The sequence below is a fragment of the Nycticebus coucang genome, chromosome 18, assembly GCF_027406575.1.
Source record: "Nycticebus coucang isolate mNycCou1 chromosome 18, mNycCou1.pri, whole genome shotgun sequence".
Classification (NCBI taxonomy): domain Eukaryota; kingdom Metazoa; phylum Chordata; class Mammalia; order Primates; family Lorisidae; genus Nycticebus; species Nycticebus coucang.
Genome location: NC_069797.1, coordinates 64,213,338 through 64,236,929, shown reverse-complemented (window position 1 = coordinate 64,236,929; position 23,592 = coordinate 64,213,338). Strand labels below are relative to the sequence as shown.

General features: G+C 53.4%; 2 protein-coding genes across 6 annotated transcripts in view; one reads left to right on the top strand and one right to left on the bottom strand.

Annotated features, from left to right (window-relative positions):
- Positions 1 to 45: 45 nt before the first annotated feature.
- On the bottom strand, positions 46 to 1,704 carry PRR29 (proline rich 29). 4 transcript variants are annotated; one of them, XM_053568749.1, is made up of 4 exons: positions 1,556 to 1,704; positions 1,210 to 1,285; positions 944 to 1,050; positions 46 to 702 (listed from the first exon to the last, which is right to left on the bottom strand). In XM_053568749.1, the coding sequence occupies exons 1-4, from the start codon at positions 1,685 to 1,687 to the stop codon at positions 616 to 618; spliced, it is 402 nt and encodes a 133-aa protein (XP_053424724.1). In that variant the 5' UTR covers positions 1,688 to 1,704; the 3' UTR covers positions 46 to 615. The 4 variants fall into 4 exon arrangements, with proteins under 4 accessions (XP_053424724.1, XP_053424722.1, XP_053424723.1 ...); XM_053568747.1 differs by having other exon boundaries at positions 944 to 1,285; XM_053568748.1 differs by having other exon boundaries at positions 46 to 1,050.
- A 354-nt stretch (positions 1,705 to 2,058) lies between these two features.
- Positions 2,059 to 23,592, top strand: part of SCN4A (sodium voltage-gated channel alpha subunit 4) — a 50,476-nt gene continuing 28,942 nt past the window's right edge. The window contains exons 1-6 of one of the 2 annotated variants that reach the window (XM_053568743.1): positions 2,059 to 2,195; positions 2,694 to 3,076; positions 9,340 to 9,458; positions 22,351 to 23,001; positions 23,085 to 23,203; positions 23,328 to 23,417. In XM_053568743.1, coding sequence (XP_053424718.1) covers positions 22,729 to 23,001; positions 23,085 to 23,203; positions 23,328 to 23,417 — 482 coding nt within the window. In that variant the 5' untranslated portion in view covers positions 2,059 to 2,195; positions 2,694 to 3,076; positions 9,340 to 9,458; positions 22,351 to 22,728. Of the gene's footprint in view, positions 2,196 to 2,693; positions 3,077 to 9,339; positions 9,459 to 22,350; positions 23,002 to 23,084; positions 23,204 to 23,265; positions 23,418 to 23,592 lie in introns of those variants that run through there. The other variant, XM_053568742.1, reaches the window with a different exon arrangement.

The following is a 23,592-nucleotide window of genomic DNA, read 5'->3' as shown; positions in this document are numbered from 1 at the left end:
TGGGAGAGCAGGGACTGGAAGACTCCAGGTGTGCTCCAGAGCTGGGGCTGGAAGTTCACTGAACTGCCCCTGGCCTCACTCCCAGCCCCTGGACCCGCTTGTGCCCCATCAGTCAGGTGGATTCTCACCCTGAGAGCCCCCTGAGGGCCTGGGCTGAGAGATGGCAGCAGCTCCTCAGGATCTCCCTCTGCCTGGACTCTTTAATGCCCTCTCCGCTGCCACCCAGCTGGCCAGCATCCTCTCTTACCCAGCCCCTGCTTCTTCTAACCTCTCAGGAGCCCATTGCTGGCTGAGTAGGGCTCAGCATACACACAAGTACAGGATGTCCTCCTTTCTGGCTCCTGACTCTGTCCCTGCCAGCCTGGGTGGTGAACACACCTTTCACCCCCGCCCCCACCCCCCAAAGAGTCAAAATCCTACCTGGCTTTCAAGGGCTGATTCTAAGAACCCCCACTCCTCCAAGGAGCCTTTCTGCAGCCCCCAACCAAGTGTGCACTCCCCTTTGTATCTCTCACATGCCATGACAGCCAGCTTGACTTGTATTTATAACCACTCATTTATTCATTCACTTGTTCAGCAAATATCAATTGAACCTAAAAAGTGTCAGGCTCCAGGTCAGGCACTTAATGATCTACCAGGTCCAGTAGGGCCTGCAGTCCTGGGGCCTGAAGTCCAGTGGTGTATGCGATGCAGGGAATCCTCCTTGAAAGCAAGACCTGGGTGGTCTAGTTTGGAAGCCCCCCCTTCCCCAATGGAGGCTGACATGGGCCTGTCAGGGCCTGATACACATGTAATAGAGGCCTATCAATCCCTGCCAGAAAGGTGTGGCGGCCTTCTTTGCTCCTCTGTTCCCCAGTCCTCTTAATCGAGGAGGGACCCCATGTGTTTCTCCACCCCTGGACCTCCAGAGGGGCGATTCCCCGGGGGCTCCACCCCCACGCACCTGTGGGCTGGGCGGGACAGGCCAGAAGTTCAGTGCCCCTGCCACCAGGCGGCTCAGCAGCAGCTGGTGCATCTGCGCGTTCTGCAGCAGCATCAGCTCCAGCAGGTCTACGGGACGCGGGTTCTGCCAGCGCACGCCGGGGCTCCCCTCCCCTCTGCCACCCTTGCCGGGTACCCAGGTCTCTCCCTCGATACCCAGCCCCGCAGGCGCGGATTTGTGCAGCGGGGACGCCGAGGGGGGCAGCGAGGCTGACTCCAGAGTCTCACCTTCCTTCACGCGGCCCGGCTGCGGGGGCGCAGGAGGGACGGCCCACGCCGGGGACTGCAGGACGGTCACCCAGGGCTGCGGCGTGCGAGGGAAGACTCAGCCAGGCGGGAAGGAGTTGGGGCACGTAACAAGCCCCACCTTTCTCCCGGCGAGTCGCCTCCCTAACCCTGCTGGAACCAGGCTCTCCCTCCCCGCCCCCACAGCCTCCTCGCTCCCAGTCAAGCCTCTTCCTCTCGTTTTGGGGTCTCTCTCCTCCCCGCTGCCCCATCCTTCTCCAGGGTCCAGCCTGTCCAGGGACCGCTCCCTACTCCGCCGTCCCCCGAGGAAGGCAGGCTCAGCCCTCACCGTCGGGGAGGCACTCTGTGGTGGGGAGCGACCCCAGCTCCCGTTCGCCCCGGAGGCCATGGCCGGCGGTTCACGGTTACCTTGGCGACGCCACGACGCGGAGATCTCTTCGCACGCATGCGCGGGGCACATCTTAAATCGCGGCCCCTCCCACCCTCGCCCTGGATACCTCCCGACGCGCCCTCCCCCACCACCAGGGGGGCCGGTCCCTCTCCCGGATGTTCACCTCCGAACCCCACCTCCGCAGTTCTACAGCACCGAGCCTCATCCTCCTGCCCCACCTGCCCCTCCCACCCTTGCTCATCCCCAGACTGGGCCGAGAGGGACGATGTTTGTGGAGTGAATAAGTGAATGGCTGGGATCTCAGAACCCGATTGACTCATCTGATGGCTTCTAAAGGAATAGTGAAATTTGTGGGAGCGGGCTTGGAGGGCCATGGCAAGCGAGTGAGGAGGGCAGAGACTCTGCGTCCTGCTATTCTGTCAGAGAGGGGTGCGTCCTGCGGACAGAGTGGCTTCTGGCGTGCCCAAGGAAGGAAACACCCCGAATTTGCGGAAGAGGCTGGGGCCCCGGCGGGAAGCACATGGCGGCCTCCTGGCCTCGCCCCTCACAGCTGTTTTCTCACTGATTCCTGGCCGAGGTGAGCCACTGCTCCTCAGAGGCCGGGGATTGTGATGAGTTCAGCACCTTCTCCCCAGGACTGTCCCCCATTAGTGGAAAAGTTACCAAAGCATGCATTCTTGTGACAGGAAGTTAGCAAGGTCTGTGTGCTTCCGAGCAGGTGAAGGGGGAGATCTATTTCAGCAGCTGTGGCCATCCTAAGATAGGCCCTGAGCAGCAGGCTAGGAAAATCCAGACAGGAAGCTGGGATTAGCACCCCCTGCATTGCCCTTCCCTCAGCCTCCACTTGGGTTATGCTCCCCTTCCTGCCAGCCCTGGAGTCTAGAATCAGAAAGACCGCCACCCCTCCTTGTTCGTCACTCCGCTCTCCGGGGGAGGGAGCTGTGAGCAGTGCCCTTGACTCGGTGGGGGCTTATTGCTTCAAGAACCATCACTAAGCTGAGATCTGGGCAGTGTGGTCACAGGCTCCAGTGAGTGGAGCGCAGAGGCTCATCTCCCATCCCCACCCTCTTTGCAGGTAGAGAGAAAACCAACCATTGCACTCGCCATCGACAGACTTGACCAAGGCAGTGCTTGTGTGGGTAAAGTGCTGTCTGCACACTGCAGATACAGAGTGGCATTGTCCCTGATTCCAGCATTGTTGGGAAATGAAAATGTACCTACTAAAAGAGAACAGAAATAAAAGACTACACCCCACGGAGAATGAAAAAGGGAGGACTGGGTCACTGAAGGATGGAGTTCTGAAGAAGATCAGCCCTTGGTGGGGACCCAGCATCATGGTATGGACAAGGCCACACAGAAAGGCACAGATGCAGGAATGAACAGGACCCATGATCTCATGGTCAAACTGGCTGCGGAGGGGGACAGGGCAGAGAGCAGAGGTCCCAGTAGCCCAATCAGGTATGAGTCAGACTCCAGTGGCAAGCTGTGGAATTGAGGCTTCACCCTGTGGGTAATGGAAACCTATTGGTGGGTTTGGGTTCCCCACATGAAGGAGTGGAGAAGGGAGTGGATTAGAAAGAACAAATGTCTGATGGAGATATGCCCTTCCCCATAGAGGAATGCTATTCAGCCGTGGACCATTTAGGGGATAGGGTATCTCTACTGATGTGGAATGATGTCCAAGAGAGTTGAGCAGTAAATATCAGTAAGCATAGTAAGATCTTATTTTTGTTTTAAAAATCATACATATATACATCTATATGTATATACGCATATATGTGTATGTGTAAGTATACAGAGGGTATCAAGAAATATACACACATTTTAAGAAAGAAAAAAACTGAGTCCCAGCTACTTGGGAGGCTGAGGCAAGAGAATTGCTTAAGCCCAAGAGTTTGAGGTTGCTGGGAGGTGTGACACCACAGCACTCTACTAAGGGCGACATAGTGAGACTCTGTCTAAAAGAAAAAAAAAAAAGGGCAGCACCTGTGGCTCAAAAGAGTAGGGTGCTGACCCCATATGCTGGAGGTGGTGGGTTCAAACCCAGCCCCAGCCAAAAACTGCAAAAAAAAAAAAAAAGGAAAAGAAAGGAAAAAACTGTATTAAAATTGTAATACTAAATATATATTGATAACAAGTGATGAATATGAGCCACATTCAATACCTGTCATAATTGTGGGAGTCAAACATGACTTGAGTATTACAAATTTAATATAGTTTTTTCTTTTCTTAAAATGTGTATACACTTTTTGGCACTATCTGTATACATACAGAGAGAGATCTAACTGTAGAAAAGCTGTCCAAACTGGCCCACAACCCCCAGCCTCCCCCAGGATCTTCTGCAGAGGATTCCTACACTCACCCTCTGTCCTCCCATCTGTGGGCATTTTCTGGCTCCGGGTGACAGGCCAGAAGAAGGCCCAGGAGCAGCCCTCAGACCATAAGGGAGCTAAGCTCCCACCCTCCTGGCCTCAGTGAGACAGCTGTAAGTTGCCTTTCTTTTTTTTTTTTTGAGACAGAGTCTCACTATGTTGCCCTCAGTAGAATGCCTTGACATCATCACTCATAGCAACCTCAAACTCCTGGGCCCAAGTGTTTCTCTAGTCTCAGCTTCCCAAGTAGCTGGGACTACAGGCGTCTACCACAACATTGGCTATTTTTAGAGGCAAGGTCTCACTCTTGCTCAGGCTGGTCTCAAACTCCTGAGCTCAAGCAATCCACCCATCTTGGCCTCCCAAAGTGCTAGGATTACAGGTGTGAGCCACTGCTCCCGGCGTTAAGGTGTCTTTCTCAGAGCTGCCGTGGGCCTGCACCCCAGCTGTCCCTACAGAGGGCCACTCATGAGTGTACACTTCACTGGCTTTTTTCCCCACTCCCTTCTCCACTCCTTCATTGTGCTCCCAGGATCTCCTTCCACAGACACCACCTGCTTCCCAATCCTTGATTCAAGGCCCACCTCCTGCTCTGTCTAGGCCTGCCACCAGGCTGCTGAAAATTCCTGGACAAAGTGACTTCAGTAGCTCAATGATACATTTGTGTTCAGGGAAGCGAAATACTGAAATAGATGTTGAAGAAAATTAGTCTGGGTGTGTAATGGCCAATGGATTCAATGGTGGTAAAGCTGGAGGCAGGGAGGCTACCCCTCATCCCTGTAAATTAGTGGTCCTCAACCCTTTAATACAGTTCCTCATGTTGTGGTAACCCCCAACCATAAAATTATTTTCATTGCTACTTCATAACTGTAATTTTGCTACTGTGATGAATCGTATGTAAATATCTGATATGTAGGATTTATTTTCATTGTTATAAACTACCCCCAAAGGGGTCCCGACCCACGGGTTGAGAACTGCTGCTTAATGAAGGCCAGAGCAAGCTGAAGGTTTTATGTTAACCACACATGAAATTTGTAATTTAGAAAATAAGACCAAGATACAAACTATTTTATTTCTGGTATTCAATTTGGGTTCTTTGTCAAACTGAAGCACATAGTGTTTGAAGACAGAGGACTCATGTTTCTCTATCTGCCTGAAGTATTTCACTCACAGAAGAACTCACGTCAGTACAACAGAGTAGGGGGTGACTTTCTGGCCACGTGCCCTGTCTACTATTATTTTCTTCGAGACGTTGAACACTCCACCTATTTCCTTTTCATCCTTTTCTCAATGGAAACACTTGTTTGCATCTTTGGATTTTGTTTTTTGGGTTTTCTTTTTCTGTCTCAAAACACTATATACTGAAAGTTCTCCCCAACTGCCTTGCCTGTTTCTGGAAATAAGCTGAACATGGGGAAAAAATTATACTCAAATGTGTTCATTATAGTGCTATTTTTGTTGTTGTTGTTGAGACAATCTCAAGCTGTCCCCTGAGTAGAGTGCTGTGGCATCATAGCTCACAGCAACCTCCAACTCTTGGGCTTAAGTGAACCTCTTGTCTCAGTTTTTTTATTTTTAGAGACAGGGGGTCTCCCTTTGCTCAGGCTGGTCTTGAACACATGAGCTCAAGAAACTCCCCACCTCCACCCGCCTCGGCCTCCCAGAGTGCTAGGATTACAGGCGTGAGCCACTGCATCCTGCCTTCTTTTCTTTTTTTAGAAACAGAAACTTGCTCTGTTTCTCAGACTAGAGTGCAGTAGCACAATCTTAGCTCACTATAACCTTGAACTTCTGGTCTCAAGTGATTCTCCCTTTGACCTCTCAAAACTCTGGGATTATAAGCATGAGCCACTGTGCCAGGACTTAGGATAGGATTTTCTTTTCTTTCTTCTGAGACAGTGTCTCACTCTCTTGCCCTGGGGTACAGTGCTGTGATGTCATCATAGCTCAGAGCAGCCTCAAACTCTTGGGCTTACATGATCCTCTTGCCTCAGCATCCCAAGCAGCTGGGACTACAGGCAGCTAGTTTGTTCTATTTTTAGTACAGACAGGGTCTTACTCTTGTTCAGGCTGATCTCAAACTCCTGAGCTCAAGCAATCTACCTGCCTCGGCCTCCCAGAGTGCTAGGATTACAGGCGTGAGTCACCAAGGCTGGCCTAGAATAGGATTTTCTCAGAGTTGGTTCTCTTTTCCAGAATTCTCTTGTTTGAGTTTGAGGTTGCTGTGAGTTGTGATACCACGGCACTCTACCAAGCATGACATAGTGAGACTCTGTCTCCAAAAAAAAAAAGAAGAAGAAGAAGAAGATGAATTCTCTTGTTTGTGGGTGACCTAAACTCAGTCTAAACTAGGGATCTAGAGTAAGGGGAAAGGGTGGTTTTTCTGTTCATGTGATCAGGGAGTGATGGAGCTGTCCTATAGTTTAACTGTCTCAGGGACCAAAAGGTGTCTTCGGATCCCTCTCTCTTTCCTTCCTTCCCTCTCCTGCATCTCCCCTTCTCTGTGTGATGTTCTTGTTCCCTCCTTCACAGGTGAGAGACACACCACAGACATCTTCAGACTCACTTTAGTTACTGCAGACAAATTTAGAGACTCTCAAGAAGAGGGAGACTTTCCTTTTGCCTCGGTACATAGAAATCCCAGGGACAGACTGTGGGCCCAGCTTGAGTCATGTGTCCAGCTTTGGGACCACTACGGCCACGAGGATTGGCCAGATATGTGTGACATGTCCCTGTGGCAGGAATAGGGTGGCCATCCTGTAATTAGCAGCCCCACAGAATTACATATTTGGGGTAGAGGAGAAGATTTCCTCCAAAGAAAGAAGAAATACTGTTATGAAGATAGGGAAGCATTCATCCCTTTGGGCTAGGGAAAAAAGTTACATTTAACATACAGTTTTTGTTTCAAGTTAGCCCCATCCCTAATCCAAATGAGACATTGTACAAATTAGAAAAATTAGCCAGGGCGGCGCCTGTGGCTCAAGGAGTAGGGCGCCGGTCCCATATGCCAGAGGTGGCAGGTTCAAACCTAGCCCTGGCCAAAAAAAACCCTAAAAAATAAAAAAAGAAAAATTAGCCATTTCCCCTAGACATTTTGCTACCATTTGCCAGAAAATTACCATCTTAAATAGACTAATTTATAATGACTTCAAATGTGATTGGCACCCATAGCCGGGCGTTGTGGCGGGCACCTGTAGTCCCAGCTACTTGGGAGGCTGAGGTAAGAGAATCGCTTAAGCCCGAGAGTTTGAGGTTGCTGTGAGCTGTGAAGCCACAGCACTCTACCGAGGGCAATAAAGTGAGACTCTGTCTCCAAAACAAACAAACAAAAAAACAATGTGATTGGCACCTAGAATTGTGTAGTGCACAACTTGTACAACTGAGTGTAGTGGCCCTGCCCTCAGCTGTAGCAATCCCCTCCAATTACTCCAGTCCCTCCTTATGACAAATCTTGCCCCATAGAGCTGCGGGCAGTGGCAGACAAAAGGCAGAGCCATAAATGAGGTTGACAGTGGCTCCTTCACTTCTCCTCCCACGCCCACAGAAAGGGGGCAGTGACCAGGAGTTCCAGACAATGACTGGCAGCAAAGTGAACTGGGGTCATGGCGGGGCTGGGCATGATAAGGACCCCACGAAGCAGTTTTAGGGAGACATTGTGGGAAGGCCATGAGAAGAAATGTTCGCTTTCCCTCTGAATGCTAGAAGCAGCAGACCCTTACAAAGAAGAGGTGGGGGAAGGCAGGCAGTTGGACTACATCAGAGACAAAACAACATGGGAATGTTTGTCAGGAAGGTCAGGAAACAAAGCAGCATGAAGATCTGAGTACACATGCTCCTCAACTTACAGTGGGGCCACATCCCAGTAAACCCATTGCAAAGTCAAAAAATCCCAAGTCAAACCATCTTAAGTTGAGGATCCTTTCTACAGAGGACAGCAATGCTTATGCCTGAGTTTAGGGAACACCCCTGAGGGTGCAAGTGACTCTTTTTGAAGGCCACCGTGAGTAGGACTAAGATGCAGGAAATCTCAGCCTGGCAGGAACTTCTCAAACAGGGCTGGCTCCCCAGGAGGGTCCGAGTGGACCCTGAGGCTGTGTCCACAGAGTCTGAGCAGAGTAGCCATTGGGAACGGGCCGTTGTACCCATCCCAGGTCAAAGGTCATCACTCCTTTGTGCCCCTCTCAAAGGCCACTCTGTCCTGGGCTCAGCTCACTGGAGGCCGCCAGGCAGCCGCGAAGCTCTGGGCGGCCAGGATGGATGATGGTAGAGATGGGCAGGGGACTGCCAAGGGGCCTGTTTAGGAAGATTGGGGCCACTTGGAGGACAGGATTCCTCCACCGTTTCTTGCCACCAGCTGTGAGGCATTTCACAACAGCTCCACTAGAGGTCACCACAGCCCAGAGTGGGGAGGTGGGGCAAGGGGCTGAGCCAACCCCATCCCTCCCCCTCCACTCCCCTCCCTAAGCTGGAAGACAGATGTCTAGTTGGTGGGGTCGGGATGGAGGGGTCATAAACACCCCCTGGAGACTTCTGTGTGGTCCAGCTAAACAGCTGTGTGTGTGTGTGTGTGTGTGTGTGTAGTGAGGCGTGGCCATAGATGTACAGATAGGCATACGCTTGACACGATAGGTGGCCCTGGTCCCTGTGATCAAGAGCACGTGTGTGTGGGCACAGGCCATTGCACCGATATAAGTCACAGGACTGAAAATATGTAAATGCATGAGCACGGCTGTGGGTGTGGCTGTGTGTACACACAGACGCACCACTCAGTAAAAGTCTCACGTCCATGACATACGGCGTTTATGTTCATCGGGGCATGTGTGTGCATATGAGTCGGTATATAAGCTGTATATACATATATGCCCAAGCCTGATGTACGGGGAGTGTAAGTGTGTAAGTGTGAACTGGGGGCATGTGTGTGAACGGTACAACAGCAGTGGAAATGTTTGTGTGTATGTACGAAGAGGGATTTGCATGTAGGGCTGAGGGTGTGGGAGCACAGCATGGGGGGCGTACACGAGTGCTTACCAGAGGACTTTGTGTGAGTGTGTGTCAGCATGTCCATCGGAGTGCCTCTGGGAATAAGTGTGAGAGGAGATTCGAATGTGAGAGTGAGCCTGTGTAAGTTTGTTGAGTTTGGGGGAGGAACTGCCTATGTGGGCTCATACGTGTGTCCTGTGTGTGTGCATGTGTGAATGGGCCAGTGTGGCACAGTCTGTCACTGCCGGGGCAGTGAGGCTGGGAGCCCAGGCTGAGCCCAGAGCACACCCAGCAAGGGAAGTGTGGCTGAGGCTCCCACCTGAAGACTGGCCCAGTCCTCAGGTTTCACTCATGACCCTGTGACATCAGCAGCGGCAGCTGTCCCCGCCGGCCCAGCCCCCCGGCCAAGTCCCCCGGAGTTCCAGCCCCAGCCCGAGGTGGGCACGACGCTCCTGGCTTGTCAGCGGCCGCTCTGCTCCCATCCAATAGTGAGTACTGCACCCCTCTACACCCGCTGGGGCTGGGTACCCCGAGGAGCAGGCCACCCCGCCCTAACCCCAGCCTGGCTCGGAGGAAATCACCACTCTGCTCTGGGTACTGCTGACCTTCTGCCCACCCACAGGGCTCTGCTGTCCCAGACATCGCTCTGCCCGGCTGCCTCTGCCAAATCTTTTGTACCCTGACCCTCTCTCTGTCCCCACACTTGGCTCCCTCTGTCCCCAAACTTGCCTCTCTCTGTCCTGTCATATGCCCTCTGTGCCCCTGCTTGGTGAGCCATTCCTGCCCTCAGCAAGGTTCCTCACTATGGTTACAAATGGCCCCATGTCTGAGGTTCCACTCTGGACAGGCAAGGGGCGACCCAAGGGACAGGGACTGGACTGCAGTTTCTTTAGTAGAGGAGAACAGGGGGAGCCAAAACAGTGACTCGGCTTGGCTGTTTCCATGGCTCAGAGGCAGGGATGTGGGGGGAGGAGAGTGGCAGAAGGCCGGGGTGGAAGGTGGCTGGTGGCGCCAGCGGCTCCTTTGCTCTGCTGAGAACAGGAATCTTCAAGATGCCAGCAGAGGACATATCTCAAGCTCTGCCCTCTGTCCACACCCCTCCCCTGGCCCATCCGGCATGGTCGGGCTGCACTGAGCCCCAGGAAGGGGAGGAGGACTAAGGCACAGGGAGCTGAAAAGCCCAGCTGGAGGGGAAGATGGGGCCCCACACTGAGGGGACTCCAGGAGGGACTCAGGAGAAGACACAGGGCCGGAGGGTGGGGGTGGGAGGCAAGCTGAAGCCCCCTCCTCCCTTTCTGCCAGCACCCTGGGAGGGAGGGTGGACCATGGCTGGAATGGTCTAAGTGGAGTTGGTGGGACCTGGTTTGGAGGCAGGGAGGGCTGCTGCTCCCAGGACTTTCCAGATTCTTCTGGGCTTATCCCCAGTCCCCTGTCTGCAGCCAGTGGCCTCAGTTGGTGTGGCAGTAGTATGGACAGCTGTGGTCACTGTATTAGCGTTTGGAACCACACCACCTGTGCAGGACAATGGAGAGGGCTAAACCTACCCAATGGCCTTGGCAGTCTCCTGAGTCAAGCAGGGCATCAGAGCATAGGTGAGCCAGGTATGGGGGCCTGCGGGGCCCCTGCCTCCTATGTCCACCTTTGTCCCAGGCATCTCTCAAAGGAATGTGCTAGGATCTTAGGGAGTTTGGGGAAGGTAACTAAGGGTCCTTCCTAGATAGCTCCTGTCCCAGCCTGGCCATGCATGTCATGGCTGATTGAAAACCTGCATAGGGTGGGGGCTCAGGACTTGGGGTCACCTCCCCAGCCCCAGGCTGGCCTGAGTGTTGAGGCCTACTCAGCTGGCTCCTGTCACCAGGGACCCTGCCATGACCCAGGCTAGGCCCAGGGAAGTCCCAAGTGGGGTGCTAAAGGCACAAACTCCTACTTAGATGTCGGGGTTGTTCTTAAAAGATCCCTGCCTTTGGAGGCAACTCTTGACCACCAGAACAGAGAAAAAGTATGTGTAGCGTGAGGGGGAGACTTCTAGGGAGAGGCAGAGCCAGTGAGGAGGGCAGGCACTAAAGCTCTCGGGAAGGAGGGGAAAATCTGGCCCGGAGGCCTAGAGAACAAACAGGGAGAAGGCAGGGGCCAGGGGAGGGTGGATGTCGAGGACCACGCTACAGGTGATGCACGTGGTCGGTTCTGTGACCCTCAGTCTCAGAGGGGTCCTGTCACTTCCCCAGGGTGCACAGCAGCTAAGGCCCCTGAAGCAGGGCTGGGTGGAGGCCAGGCATGCTCCTGGGACCTGGGGACAGTGGATCCTTAGAGCTGGGCTAGGTGCTGGTTCTCCAGGCTGTTCTGGTGACTCCTGTAGGGGTCCCAGCCCTGCGTTGGCAGGGACAGGCTAGATCTCCCCGTGCCTCTGTTAGAAGGTACTTGTTGGGGGGATCTCAAGTGCCCTTCGCCACCCCTGCCCCTGCCACTCGTGGCTGGCCCCCATTCTGCTGCATCAGCAACAGCTATTTTTATTCCAAGTTTTCAGTCAACAGCCCTTGCTGGGGGATGGGGCAGCCGGAGGAGAGGGGATTGAGGAGCCAGAGAGACAGTGGGGCCGCAGGGGCCATTGCGCCCCTCTTAGGAAAGGGTGAAACCCCAATAGTCACTGGACCACACTCTGTTTTTGAACTGGTTTGTGAAACCAGGTGTCCCCACCCACCCCATGGGTGTAAGGTCATGGTCCAGTTTAGACAGGAGCAGCAACACGGCACAGCTGTCTATAAAGCCAGGATCCCTCTCAAGCCCTGAGGGTCAGCCTACCTGTCTGGGTTTATATATAAGGAACATCTGGCAAGTTACTGACCTACTCTCTGCCTCAGTTTCCTCGTCTGTTAAATGGGGTGATAGCAGGATCATGGTGAGGACTAAATGTGCTCATGGACATGTGAGGCGCCTAGAACAGGGCTTGGCATGTGGTGGTCTCTATATAAGTGGTCACTATTATTATTATGGCTGTGTTCAGGCCATGACCCTGAAATAAAATGTGTCCTCATGAGGATGAGAGAAGGAAGGAGGAGCTACCGGAAGGACGGCCTTACCCAGCCCTGGACGCCCTTCAGGCAGGGGGTGGGGGTGAGAGGGCAGAGGTGGGTTGTTTGTCATATATGGTCTCCCTCGGGGGAGGTCCTTCTGTACAGTGGACTGCAAGGTGCCTTCTGCGAAGGCCTGTGGTCCACAGGTGCTGCTGGAAACAGCAAGGCAGAGTCCCTCGGCTCACCTTCTAGTAAGATCTGCCCAGGTCAGGTCTGACCAAGTTATCTTGGAGGACTCACTGCCAGGAGGAGCAGGCAGGGTGAGGGAGGCAGCTCTGTGTGCCGGGTGGGAGGTGGGGGGAAATGAGTGAGTGAGTTTATGAGTTTAGACGTGTGTGTAGATGAGCATGAACACACACCAGTTGGGCGGAGGGGGCACCCACAGTGTCTGGGTCACCATGCTTGGGGGCACCTTAAAAAAAGCCAGATGCATGCCCCTGTAGCCCCAGCTACTCGGGAGGCTGAGGCGGGAGGATCTCTTGAGCCCGGGAGTTCAAGGCCAGACTGGGCAAGAAAGTGAGAAAAAAGATCCAAGCCAACAGAGGGTGGGAAGCCCCAGGCCTGGGTGGAACAAATTAGCCTCCCCACCCGTTTGAGCAGCTGGGAAATGACTCATAGAGGCGATGAGTGAGCCTGAGAGTGTGTGTGTGAGAGACAGAGCCCGCGCACCAGTGGGCCGCAGTAATGGTTGGGGGTATGTGAGGGTTAATTGGTGCAAATTGACTTGTGGCTCCCCCCACCCCTGTCACACACAGTTCCCACATGAAGCTTGGGAGCCCAGCACAGTTCTGCCAGGGCCTGCCAGACGCTCACCCAGCCCAACCTTTCAGCAGCTCAGCTCAAGGACTCTGGCCTGCCCTTTGAAGAGGACAGATGGCTGCAGGCTGGGCCAGCCCAGGGTGCAACCTGCATGGGCCCTGTACGTGGGCAGGCCCTATACTGGGGGAGAGTGGCTATGCCCTGCCTGGTTCCCCAAAGGTCTGGAGGGAGGCCAAGTTTGTTGTAGTGGCCGCATGGGTTTGGCATGAGAGAGAGCTGCGTTCGAGTCCTGGCTCCACCACTTGTTAGCTGGTGAAAGTGAAGCATTTGGAACTGTGCCGGGCACATGATGGATACCAGATGAACGAGGCCACAACTGCTTTTTGTCAAGGAGTATTTCTTAAGTTTCTGCCTTGTGGGTCTGTGTACATCAGCCTAGCGGGTGAATGTGCTGAAATTTGGGGGACAGGGAACCAACCCCTCCCACTCCAAGGAGAATCTTTCCCAAGCTGATGGAAGCCTAGGATTCCACATCTTGGGATAAACTTTAACTTAAAGACTTGGGAGAAGAAACCCATTCTGGGGCCTTGCTTCTGGGGAGAAAGGCTTCTAGGGCCAATAGATGGGAGGTTCAAGGAAGGGGCACTGTGCACAGCCCAAGCCAACCTGAGCACTCTGGGGACAGGAAAAGAGTCAGGCTTGGGAGGGGAGGCAGAAGTTGGGGAAAACTAACCAACGTTCTTACAGCCCTTTGGAGATTGGTAGGAAACAGGACTGATTGTGAAAGGAGGGGCTGACAATGTACTCTGAACAGTACAGAATAAATGTGGCCACTGCTATCATTCTTAGCTCTTCCGTAGAACAAGTTGTCAGCCTAGTCGAATCCAGGGCCTTTTAGAGGCCGGGCATGGTGGCTCACGCCTATGGTCTTAACACTCTGGGAGGCAGAGGCGGGAGGATCCTTTGAGCTCAGGAGTTTGAGATCAGCCTGAACAAGAGTGAGACGCCCATCTCTACTAAAAATAGAAAAATTAGCTGGGTATTGTGTTAGGCACCCATAGTCCCAGCTACTTGGGAGGCTAAGGCAAGAGGATCCTCTCAGTCCAGGAGTTTGGGTTACTGTGAGCTGGGCTGATGCCGTGGCACTCTAGCCTGGGCAACAGAGAGAGACTCCATCTTAGAAGAAAAATCGAACCTTTTAGAGACACGGCTTGTCTCTGCCATGAGCCCTCATGGAAAATGCAATCAGCCTTAGCCTACCCTTCACCCAGGAGCACCCATCCCACGACCCCTGTTGGTTTCCAGAAGTCTTGGGGCCCCTGAGTATTCGGAGGTTTCCACCCCAGGCTCTTGGCTCCAGGCTGCTCTCCAAGGCCTCTTGGAGATTTCCCCTGCAGAGTGTTAGGCCAGGAGGGGAAGACCACTGGGGGTGACTTCCTTTAGGCCTTGATGTGCCAAGGTAGAGATTGTCCTTCCTTCTTTCTGGGCCCTAAGTGTTGGCAGAGAAACAATTTGGGAAGAAGGCCACTCAGATGCCCAGTACTATCTTTGCATGGGAAAGAAAAGTTTGGTCTGTTTTGGTCTCCTAGAAAGTTCTATTTCTGAGCCCCTAGTGCAGGTGAAGCTGGAAGGCGGAGGTTCTCCATTGGCCACATACAACTCTGGGTAATTTTGCTCCCAATCCACAAAGAAACAAAAGAGCCAGATGCCCGGGCGGTAGGCCGGGATGGGGGATGGGGGGTGGGGGGGGGCGGGCAACAGCTTTGCCAGAGATAAAGGGCATGCTTGGTTGGCAAAAGGGGTGGTGGCTGTGGCCTGAACAAGGCCAGCAAGCTTCCCACCACCTCCATGTCCACGGGATGTGCCCTGGAGTGAGTGGGGGAGGCTGTGAGAGGCAGGTCCCATCCACTCTCAATCTTCCAGGAGAGTTTCTCACAGTGGCTTTTATATTCCACACTGGCAGGGCCACGGCCGAGGCCACTGGGGATTTAGAGGTAATGCAGCGCAGCTGAGTAGATTTCTAAATGTTTGAAGAACCTGCTACAAAAGCTTGGGTGCCCCAGGAAGAAAAGTTCTAGTAGCATATGGTGGGGGTGAGGGAGTGTGTCTGCCTTGAGTTTTGCCTGGGACAATCAGGACCACAGACACCCAGCTGTGAGAGATGGCCTTGACCTGAGGGCAAATCAAGAACCAACAGGCCTTCACAGAAGACTGGAGGGGAAGAGGTGAGATGAACAAAGGGAACTTAAGCAGAGGTCAATGGATTGATATAACCTTGTATTCTGCAACCTCGCGGTAAGCATTATTAGTTCCAGGGGTTTGTTGTTGTTGGCTCTGATTTCGTGCCTAGACAGTCAAGTCATCTGTGAACATAGTTCTCTTTCTTCCTTCCCAGTATTTCCTTTTATTTCCTTTTCTTGTCCTAGCGCATTTGCTGGGGCTTCCATTCTGATGTTGAAAAGCTGCTGTAAGAGGGGACATCTCTGTCCCTTCTTGATCTTTGTGGGGAAGTATTGAGTTTCTCACCATTAAGAACAATGCTAGCTGTAGGGTTTTTTTTTTTTTAATGTTCTTTTATCAACTCGAGGAAGTTTCTCTCTAGTCTTATTTTGCTGTGAGTTTTCATCATGCGTGAGTGTTGCATTTTGTCAAATGCCTTTTCTGTATCTGTTGCTAAGACCATGTGATTGTCCTTTAGTCTGTTGAAGTGTTGAAACTGCCTTGTGTACCTGAGATAAATTCCCCCTGATCATGGTATAAATCCTTTTCATTTGTTACTGGATTATATTTTGTTGAGGTGCATGTGGCTTTAAAGGAGACAAATCAATTGCGGTAAGAAGGGGAAAATTTGATTAGGCCACAGCTCGTGAGGAAAAGACCCTGGTGTGACTGCAAACTCCATCTTGTGAGTGGGCTGCCAAGAAGCAAGGCCATCTTGGGATGGATGAATGATCACAAAGATTGGCCAGGCCAGGGAGAAAAGGCCTCTGTGGTCAAACTATATCTGGAGTTGGGTGTCTCTCTGGCTGCCCCACAGAGACAATGCCGGGCTGGACCCTCTCCAGAGAAGAGCTGCTTCCCCTCTGGCGTCCTTGGCCTGGGCTCCCTGCCTGCGGACAGCTGGCCCCAGCCTGGCTCTCTGGCTCCGCCCCTTCCTCACCCCACCCTGTCTGCTTACTGCTGCCAGGTCCCCAGCACCGCCTGATTTACCTACCACTTCTGCCCAAACTTCCGTTTTGACAGAGGTTCCAACAGGACTTCTCACTTGCTAAATGGGCTCCAGGCTTGGCTCCTGAGGAGCTGGGTTTTAGCCTTGGCTCAGCTTCTCATTTATCATTATCTAAAATTATCTTATTTGCTTCCCCATTTATTGCCTGCCTCCTACCCTGGGGAATGCAAGCTCAATGAGGACAGGGACTTTGCCACTGCACGATCTACCCTGGCACCCAGACCCGAGGCCAGCATGTAGTTTAGAAAAGCTTTGTTGAATGAATAAATGTGTGATATGGGGAGGAGTTGCTGCACCTCTTTAGGCCTCAGTTTCCCCATCTGTAAAAAGAGGGAGATAGGCTGGGCACATTTGCTCTTGCCTGTGATCCCAGGACTTCCAGAAGCTGAGGTGGGAGGATCACTTGAGGCCAGGAGTTTAAAACCAGACTGGGCAACATACAAGACCCATCTCTACCGACAAATCTGGAAAATTAGCTGGGTGTGATGGCGTGTGCATGTAGTCCTAATTCCTGGGGAGGCTGAAGTGGGGGATAGTTTGAGCCCAGGAGTTCAAGGTGCAACTTGGGCAACAGAGCCAGATCCCGTCTCTACAAAACAAAAACAAGAATAAGAACAAAAAGAAGCTGGAGTTAGTCTCATTGCTCTCTCAGACCCTTGCAACTCCTACATTCTTCAAATCACTGGGAAGGAGTTTCCTGGAGACTCCCAGACCCTCAGTTGCCACATCTCAGGGAACGAGCAGGGACAGAGACCAGTAGAAGAAGAGTTGGAGCTGCCCCACGGCCTCCTTTACTCCTGACAGTGGCCAGAGGAGCCACATGGAGATCAGACAGCACATCACCTACTTCATGCTATGAAACTGTCAGTGCTTTGTCCCTGCCAGGAAGTCACCATCCATACATCCCAGATGTCCTTTCATTTCTCCTGTAGTGCTCATTGAAAATTACAGTTTGTCTCATCTATTCCAGACACATGGAAAGGGCGGGCCTTAGGAACATTTATCCTGGCCAATTATGGCCCTGCCCCAACTCCCCACCCCATGAGGGGGCCTCAAAGGCTGCAAGATAAAGTCCAGACCCCCAGGCCTGGCATCAAGCCCAGGCCCCACTGCAATCCCAGCTTCCCTCAGGCTCCTAGACAGCTTCTGTACTACACCTGAGTTCCCTGGGCCCTGCCGCTGTCTTTGTTTTGGCTATTCCCTGTCCTGGGATGTCTATCCCCTCCATCTCGCCGTGTCCCTAACTTACTCATCCTCTGAGACTGAACTGAAAAGCCACATCTTTCCTGAACCTACTTGGAAGTAACCACTCATCCACCTGAACTCCCATATCACAATCACACACATCCCCAGTCACAGTTGTGTGTGGCCACGTCCACCTCCCAGGATATGGCCTCCAGCTGGACGATGCCTCCAGCTCTGCAGGCTTCCTAGTGTCCTACTCATGGCTAGCTAGGCTTCCGGCCTATGAACAGAGTGAAAGAATGAAGGAATCATTGAAACATCAGAATCCACTGTATCCCTGGAAAGGCATCCAAGGTCTCATCCATTTACTCATTCATTCAACGAATACATACTGAGTGCCTACTGTGTGCCTGGTGCTGGGTCTGGCATTCATTCAACAAACACATACTGAGTGCCTACTGTGTGCCTGGTGCTGGGTCTGGCCACGGTGACCTAGACAGACACAAGTGCTGCTCTCTTGGCCTTTCGGTCTAGTGGGGGAAACAGACAAATAAATAATTATAAATTATGTTCAATAATGTCAAGGAAAATACAGGAGATTGTGATGGAGAGTGGGAAAGAGAAAGCCCAAAAGAAGGGACATTTGTGTTTATCACAAAAGGATGCAAAGGGACCTCCATGTGAAGGGAGAAGAGAAAAGAGTCCCACAGAAAGCAGGAGCTGGGTAAAGGCCAAAGGTAGGAACGAGCTCAGTGGTCAGGAAGCTGGGTGGAGGCCACTGGGACTGCAGGGGGTAAATGAAGAGAGTGATCAGCAGACAAAGGCAGGAGTAGGCCGGGCTCCATCACCAGGCCTGGGAGGCCACTGTAGGAGGCACAGGTTTTATTCTAAGTGCAACTGGGGTGTTTCAACAGGGAAAAACATGTGATTCGTTTTTTTTATTTGTTTGTTTTTAAAAGATCATTAGTTACTTTATGGGACTGATTTGGAGGGGGTAGGGGGAAAAGCAAATAGCAGGACACAGGCTATTGCAACAGATTATTATAGTATGGACCAGGGGAGAAGGAAAAAGCTGGAGTGTGGGTGTACTGTGGAGATGATATTCATGGAACTTTGGACAGGCTGGATGTAGAAGGTGAGGGGAAAAGAGAATTCAAGGAGACACCCAAGGCCCAGCACAGTGGCTCCTGACTGTAATCCCAGCACTCTGGGAGACCCAGATGGGAGGATCACTTGAGGCCAAGAGTTTGCGACCAGCCTGAGTACAAGCAAGACACCATCTCTTCTAAAAATAGAAATATTAGCCAGGTACAGTGGCACATGCCTGTAGTCCCGGCTACTTAGAGGGCTGAGGTGAGAGAACTTGAACCCCAGAGTTCAAGGCTGCAGTGAGATATGACTAGGCCCTTGCACTCTGGCCAAGGTGACAAAGTAAGACTCTGTCTCTTAACAAAAGGGGGGAATACCCTGAGTTGTGACTTGAGCAACTGGTAGGGGTGTTGCCATCTCCTGAGTTGAGGGAGAGTGTGGCTGGAGCAATGAAAGACTCAAAAGTACCCTCCCAGTAGGGAGGCCTGTGAGCTGCCTACCTGGCCCCATGCAGGAGGCAGTTGAATATACTAGCCTGGAGTTCGGAGGAGAGGTTTATCCCGTTCCCATCACTGGCAGCCATAGGAATGATGCCACCCAGATCAGATTGAGCTCTGAGAAACCAGAGGGACTGAGGAGAGGGACAAGCTGAGGAAAGTAATGAGAAGCAAATGGGACGGAGAAGGGAGCCCCTGAACCTGGGTCCCGGGAGGCTGAGAGGACAGCACGTTTCCAGAAAGGGACAGGCCAGCTGGGCCGAATGCTTCTGAGAGGCTGAGGGAGGTGAAGACAGAAGCATGTTCGCTGGACTTGGCATCAGGGAGGGTGTTAGTGACTTGACAAAAGCCATTTCAGTGGAAGGGGAAACAGAAGCCAGGTTGGAATGGGCTGAAGAGGGAACGAAAGGTAAGGGAGTAGAGACAGCTGGTGTAGACACTTTCCAAGAAGGTTTTCTGTGAAGAGCAACAGAAAAATAGGGCAATGGATGAAGGGTGATGTGGGGCCAGGAGGGGGGTCTTGTCATCCTTGCCCCTGTTTTAAGATGGAGGACACCGAAGGCTGCTCACTGATGGGAGGATGCTGACAGGTGGTCAAGAGAGAAGATACCGGGAGAGTAGGGTCCTTGGGACGCAAGAGAGGTCGGGGTGCTGTGCCCCTGGGAGGGCTGGACTTGATTCTTGTTACTATGCTGTTATAACAGGATGGGGACAAAAGGGCTGGGGCAGTGGATAGTCCTGGAGATTTGGCAGTGTAGGGTGGCACCTACTTTCTCAGTGAAGGGCGAAGCAAGATCGTCAGCTGGGAGTGTCTTGGGAGGAGTGGGTAGGGAAAGAAGAGAAGGCATGAAATCGTTGTTCTCAAGAAGTGGAAAAAGGAGCCTACCAGAAAAATCCACACTTTGGGGCTGGCAGAATTGAGGGGAAACCCAGAGTTGATAATCACAGATTCGATGTGAACCCGGCCTGGTCGCGCCACGTCGTCTCTCTAGTAGGATCCAGCTCCTCTGGGGCTGGCTCCCAAAAAGCAGACGTAGGTGGTCAGGGAGAGGGGAGAGCTTGAAGTGGTGATGATGGAGAAGATACGGATTCTAGTTATGATTTAGGTTCTTACAGGTGGGGTGAGCCTGTTATGCATTCATCATTTATTCTTAGTCAATAAACTTCTTTTCTTTTTTAGAGATGAGGTCTCACTCTGTCACCCAGTTGGAGTGCAGTGATCCAATCACAGCTCACTGCAGCCATAAACTCCTAGGCTCCAGCAGTCCTCCTGCCTCAGCTTCCCGAGTAGTTGGGACTACAGGCATGAGCCACCGCATCCAGCCTCGATAAACTTTTATTGAGAACTAGGCTTGCTGGTGGCACAAATGAAGGGAGGGTTCCAGGGTGCCCAGGGAGGGCTTCTTGGAGGAAGTGGTTCTTGTGTAGGTTGAGTCTGGAAGGACACACTGAGCTCTTCAGGGAGACAAAGAGGATGGGTGTTCCTGGAGGTGAGCTGAGCAAACCACAAGCAAAGGCGTGGGGGTGAGGGAAGCAGGTGGGAAACAGCTTGACCTGATTGTGAAACAGAGGAAGCATGGCCAGACAGTGCAGGGTTATGGGGAGGTGACCAGGTGGGGGATCAGATGGTAGAGGCCTTAGAAGTCCTGGGGAAGAGTTTTGGACTGGTAAGCAGTAGGAAGCCAGTGAAAAAGGTCAGTGGGGGGTGGCAAGATCAGACTTGTGCGTTTAGAAATGTATGGTAGATGGAGGATTGGAGGGGACATGGCAGGGGGTTGGGAGGCAGGTGGGAGATTACTAAATAGAACAGGTGAGGTGTGAGTGGAGAGGACAGCAACCCTGGCAGGGGGACCCTCAGTAGGCACAGGAACTGACCAGATCTATAGCCGCAATGCTTTGGGCAGCTACTAAGCAAAGCCAGCTTCAAAGGGCCAAACCAATCATTCTTCCCTTCACATAACAAAACAGCCAGACTTCAGGGGTGATGAAAGGGAAGGAGGAAAGGAATTTAGGATGAAAGGAGAGATGTGCACTGTGCAAAGAAAACAGGCTGCAGACCAGGCCCTGGAGAAGTGTCTTCCAGGGGCAGGAAGGGGGAGGTTGCTGGGCAGACTGGCCAGAGGGGCAGGCCATGTCCTGCTCCCCAGAAGAAAGGCACAAGCACCTGGGATGCTGGGGAGAGCCAGCTGGAAGAAACCACCAGGTCTGTCCACTGGGGGCCTCTGGGGTGACTCAGGTGCAGAGAGAGTAGTTTCCTCGAGTGCCGGGTCAGGAGCCAGACTATGTGTCTCTGGGGTTTTATGGTCCCACTTGGGCTCCTGTGACGGAGAGTATGAGCAGTGTCAACATCAGAGGATGTGGCAGTGTGGACTGTGGTCTGGGTGGGTGTGCAGCAGTTGTGGGGTTCCCTCCTCAGGCTATCTGGTATGTTGGCATCATCTGTGCGGTAGCAAGCAGAGTGTGAGGTGTATGTGGGGTGGGTGGTGGGGAGGAAGGTGGCCAGGTGTATGACAGGAGAGTTTGCGTGAAGGGTGCCTGCACACATGTACACACACACACACACACACACACACACACACACATGAATGTCCATACTCATGATGGGGCTGATGAGCAGCTGAGGGAAGGGGTCGCAGGAATAAGCAGAGTCATCCCCGTGGAAACACGACTCCCTGGGTACTGGCAGAGAGCAGCTGGGGAGCCAGGCGCAGGGGTGTGGCCTGCTGGCTTAGTGGCTCTGGCCGCTCCCTGGCCGTCCTCCCCACCTGTTGACAAAGGCTGAGAAGTGCCCTGTTGGCCAGGGCAGGCCTGCTGGGAGGGGCCCGCTCTCCTGTGTAGCTCTGGGGGTCTGTCTCTATGGTACAGGGATGGCCCCAGGGTCTGTCCAGGTGGGCCTTTCGGTGTCCTGGTGTGGCTGGGCTGCAGTGGTCTCTCTGTGCCTGCATCCTGATTTCATCCGTCCCCCAGGGTCATTCAGGATAAGTGACCTGCCATGTCACCTCTGCAGAGAGCAGGCTGTGGAGGGCTGGGCAGAGGGGAAAGGGGCCCAGCCAGGGAGTGACCCAGGACACAGTCCACATGGTGTTCACAGGCCTCTAAGGCACCAGGTGCCCCTCCCCCCATCCAGCTCATGTCAGGACCACCAGCCAAAAACAGTCCCTTGGAGCTCTAGCTTTGCCCCTTCTTTTTTCTCTTTCTCAGCCCAACACCACAAATGTCAGAAAGGGGATTCTGTACCCGATGTCTCCTTTTTCCGTTCCTTCCAGAACAGGACGGCAAACAGGGGCAGAGGCACCACATTCTTCCTTCCCGTGCCCCTGGCAGACGTCACTAAACAAATCACAGCTCTCTTTTTGCACTGTGTCTGATCACAGCCTCCGTGGTCTCCACCCACGTCTCCAGGTGGCCAACATCAGCGTCCACACTGGCCATCCAGGTGAAGCCCATTTGCCAGTCCTGCCTTAGCTTGACGCCAGCAGGCCTCTCTCTTGGCTCATCCAGACCTCTCTCCTGGACACAGCCAGCTGCTCTTCTCTCTCTGTCTCTGCAGGCCGAAGCCACACAGCTCTGGAGCTTTGACCCAGGGGCAGTTGAGGGCACTTGGGCATTGGCCGAAGAGGATCTGGTTGGTTTGCTGCCAGTCCTGAGGGCGGCCCACCCTGCTGCTGGGGAGAGAGCACGGTGCGGGGTCTGGGGTGATGCTCTGGGCTCAGCCCCTGTGCAGCAGCAGCACCTGGGCCTTGCAGGCGCGTCTCCTAGCCCTGACAGGGCCTGCCCGCCACCCTCCCCACCCAGCCTCTGGGCAGGTAGGCGGTGAGGAGTGGTTAGCAGGCCCAGGGCAGATTGGCCATCCGGTACTCTGGGGGCTGCACCCTGAGGCTGCCCTGGCCTCCTGCACCTTCCTGGTCCCTGAGCCCAGGATGCAAGGATGGCCAGACCGTCTCTGGCAACCCTGGTGCCTCTGGGCCCCGACTGCCTGCGCCCCTTCACACGGGAGTCCCTGGCAGCCATAGAACAGCGGGCAGTGGAGGAGGTGGCACGGCAGGAGCGGAACAGGCAGATGGAGATCGAGGAGCCCGAACGGAAGCCACGCGGCGACCTGGAGGCCGGCAAGAACCTGCCCCTTATCTACGGGGACCCCCCACCAGAAGTCATCGGCATCCCCCTGGAGGACCTAGACCCGTACTACAGTGACAAGAAGGTCTGGACCTGGGAGGGCTCCCTCTGTCTGTCATCCACCTGTCTGTGTGTCCTCAGGCCTCACAGCCTCTCTCCCTACCTCAGACATTCATCGTACTCAACAAGGGCAAGGCCATCTTCCGCTTCTCTGCCACACCTGCCCTCTACCTGCTGAGCCCCTTCAGCGTCATCAGGCGTGGTGCCATCAAGGTGCTCATCCATGCATATCCTGCCTGAGTGGAGAGATGCGGGAGTGAGGGATGGGTGGCACAGGGTGCTCTGGGCCGGGGGACTCTCCACCCACCTCCTCTTCCCACCTGCTCTCTTGCTTTCCTTGACACCCCCCACGCTGTTCAGCATGTTCATCATGATCACCATCCTGACCAACTGTGTGTTCATGACCATGAGTGACCCACCTCCCTGGTCTAAGAATGTGGAGTAAGTCTCCCCACTGTCCAGCTCCCCCACCCAGGTGTCTGCACCTCTGAGGATGCTCAGAGTGACACTGCTGTTATCTTCAGGGAGAGGACCACTGACCCTATGACCCTCAGCACCCCTTTAAGCGCCCAGGGCAGCACATGCTGTCACTGTCATCAATGTCCTCAGCCCCCCC

What these genes read in the sequence shown, in the direction of transcription:
- PRR29 (XM_053568746.1), bottom strand. Translation starts at nt 1,687, where the DNA reads ATGTGCCCCGCGCATGCGTGCGAAGAGATCTCCGCGTCGTGGCGTCGC. An exon ending in CACAGAGTGCCTCCCCGACG is followed by an intron (nt 1,286 to 1,555) that starts GTGAGGGCTGAG and finishes CGCACGCCGCAG; the next exon opens with CCCTGGGTGACCGTCCTGCA.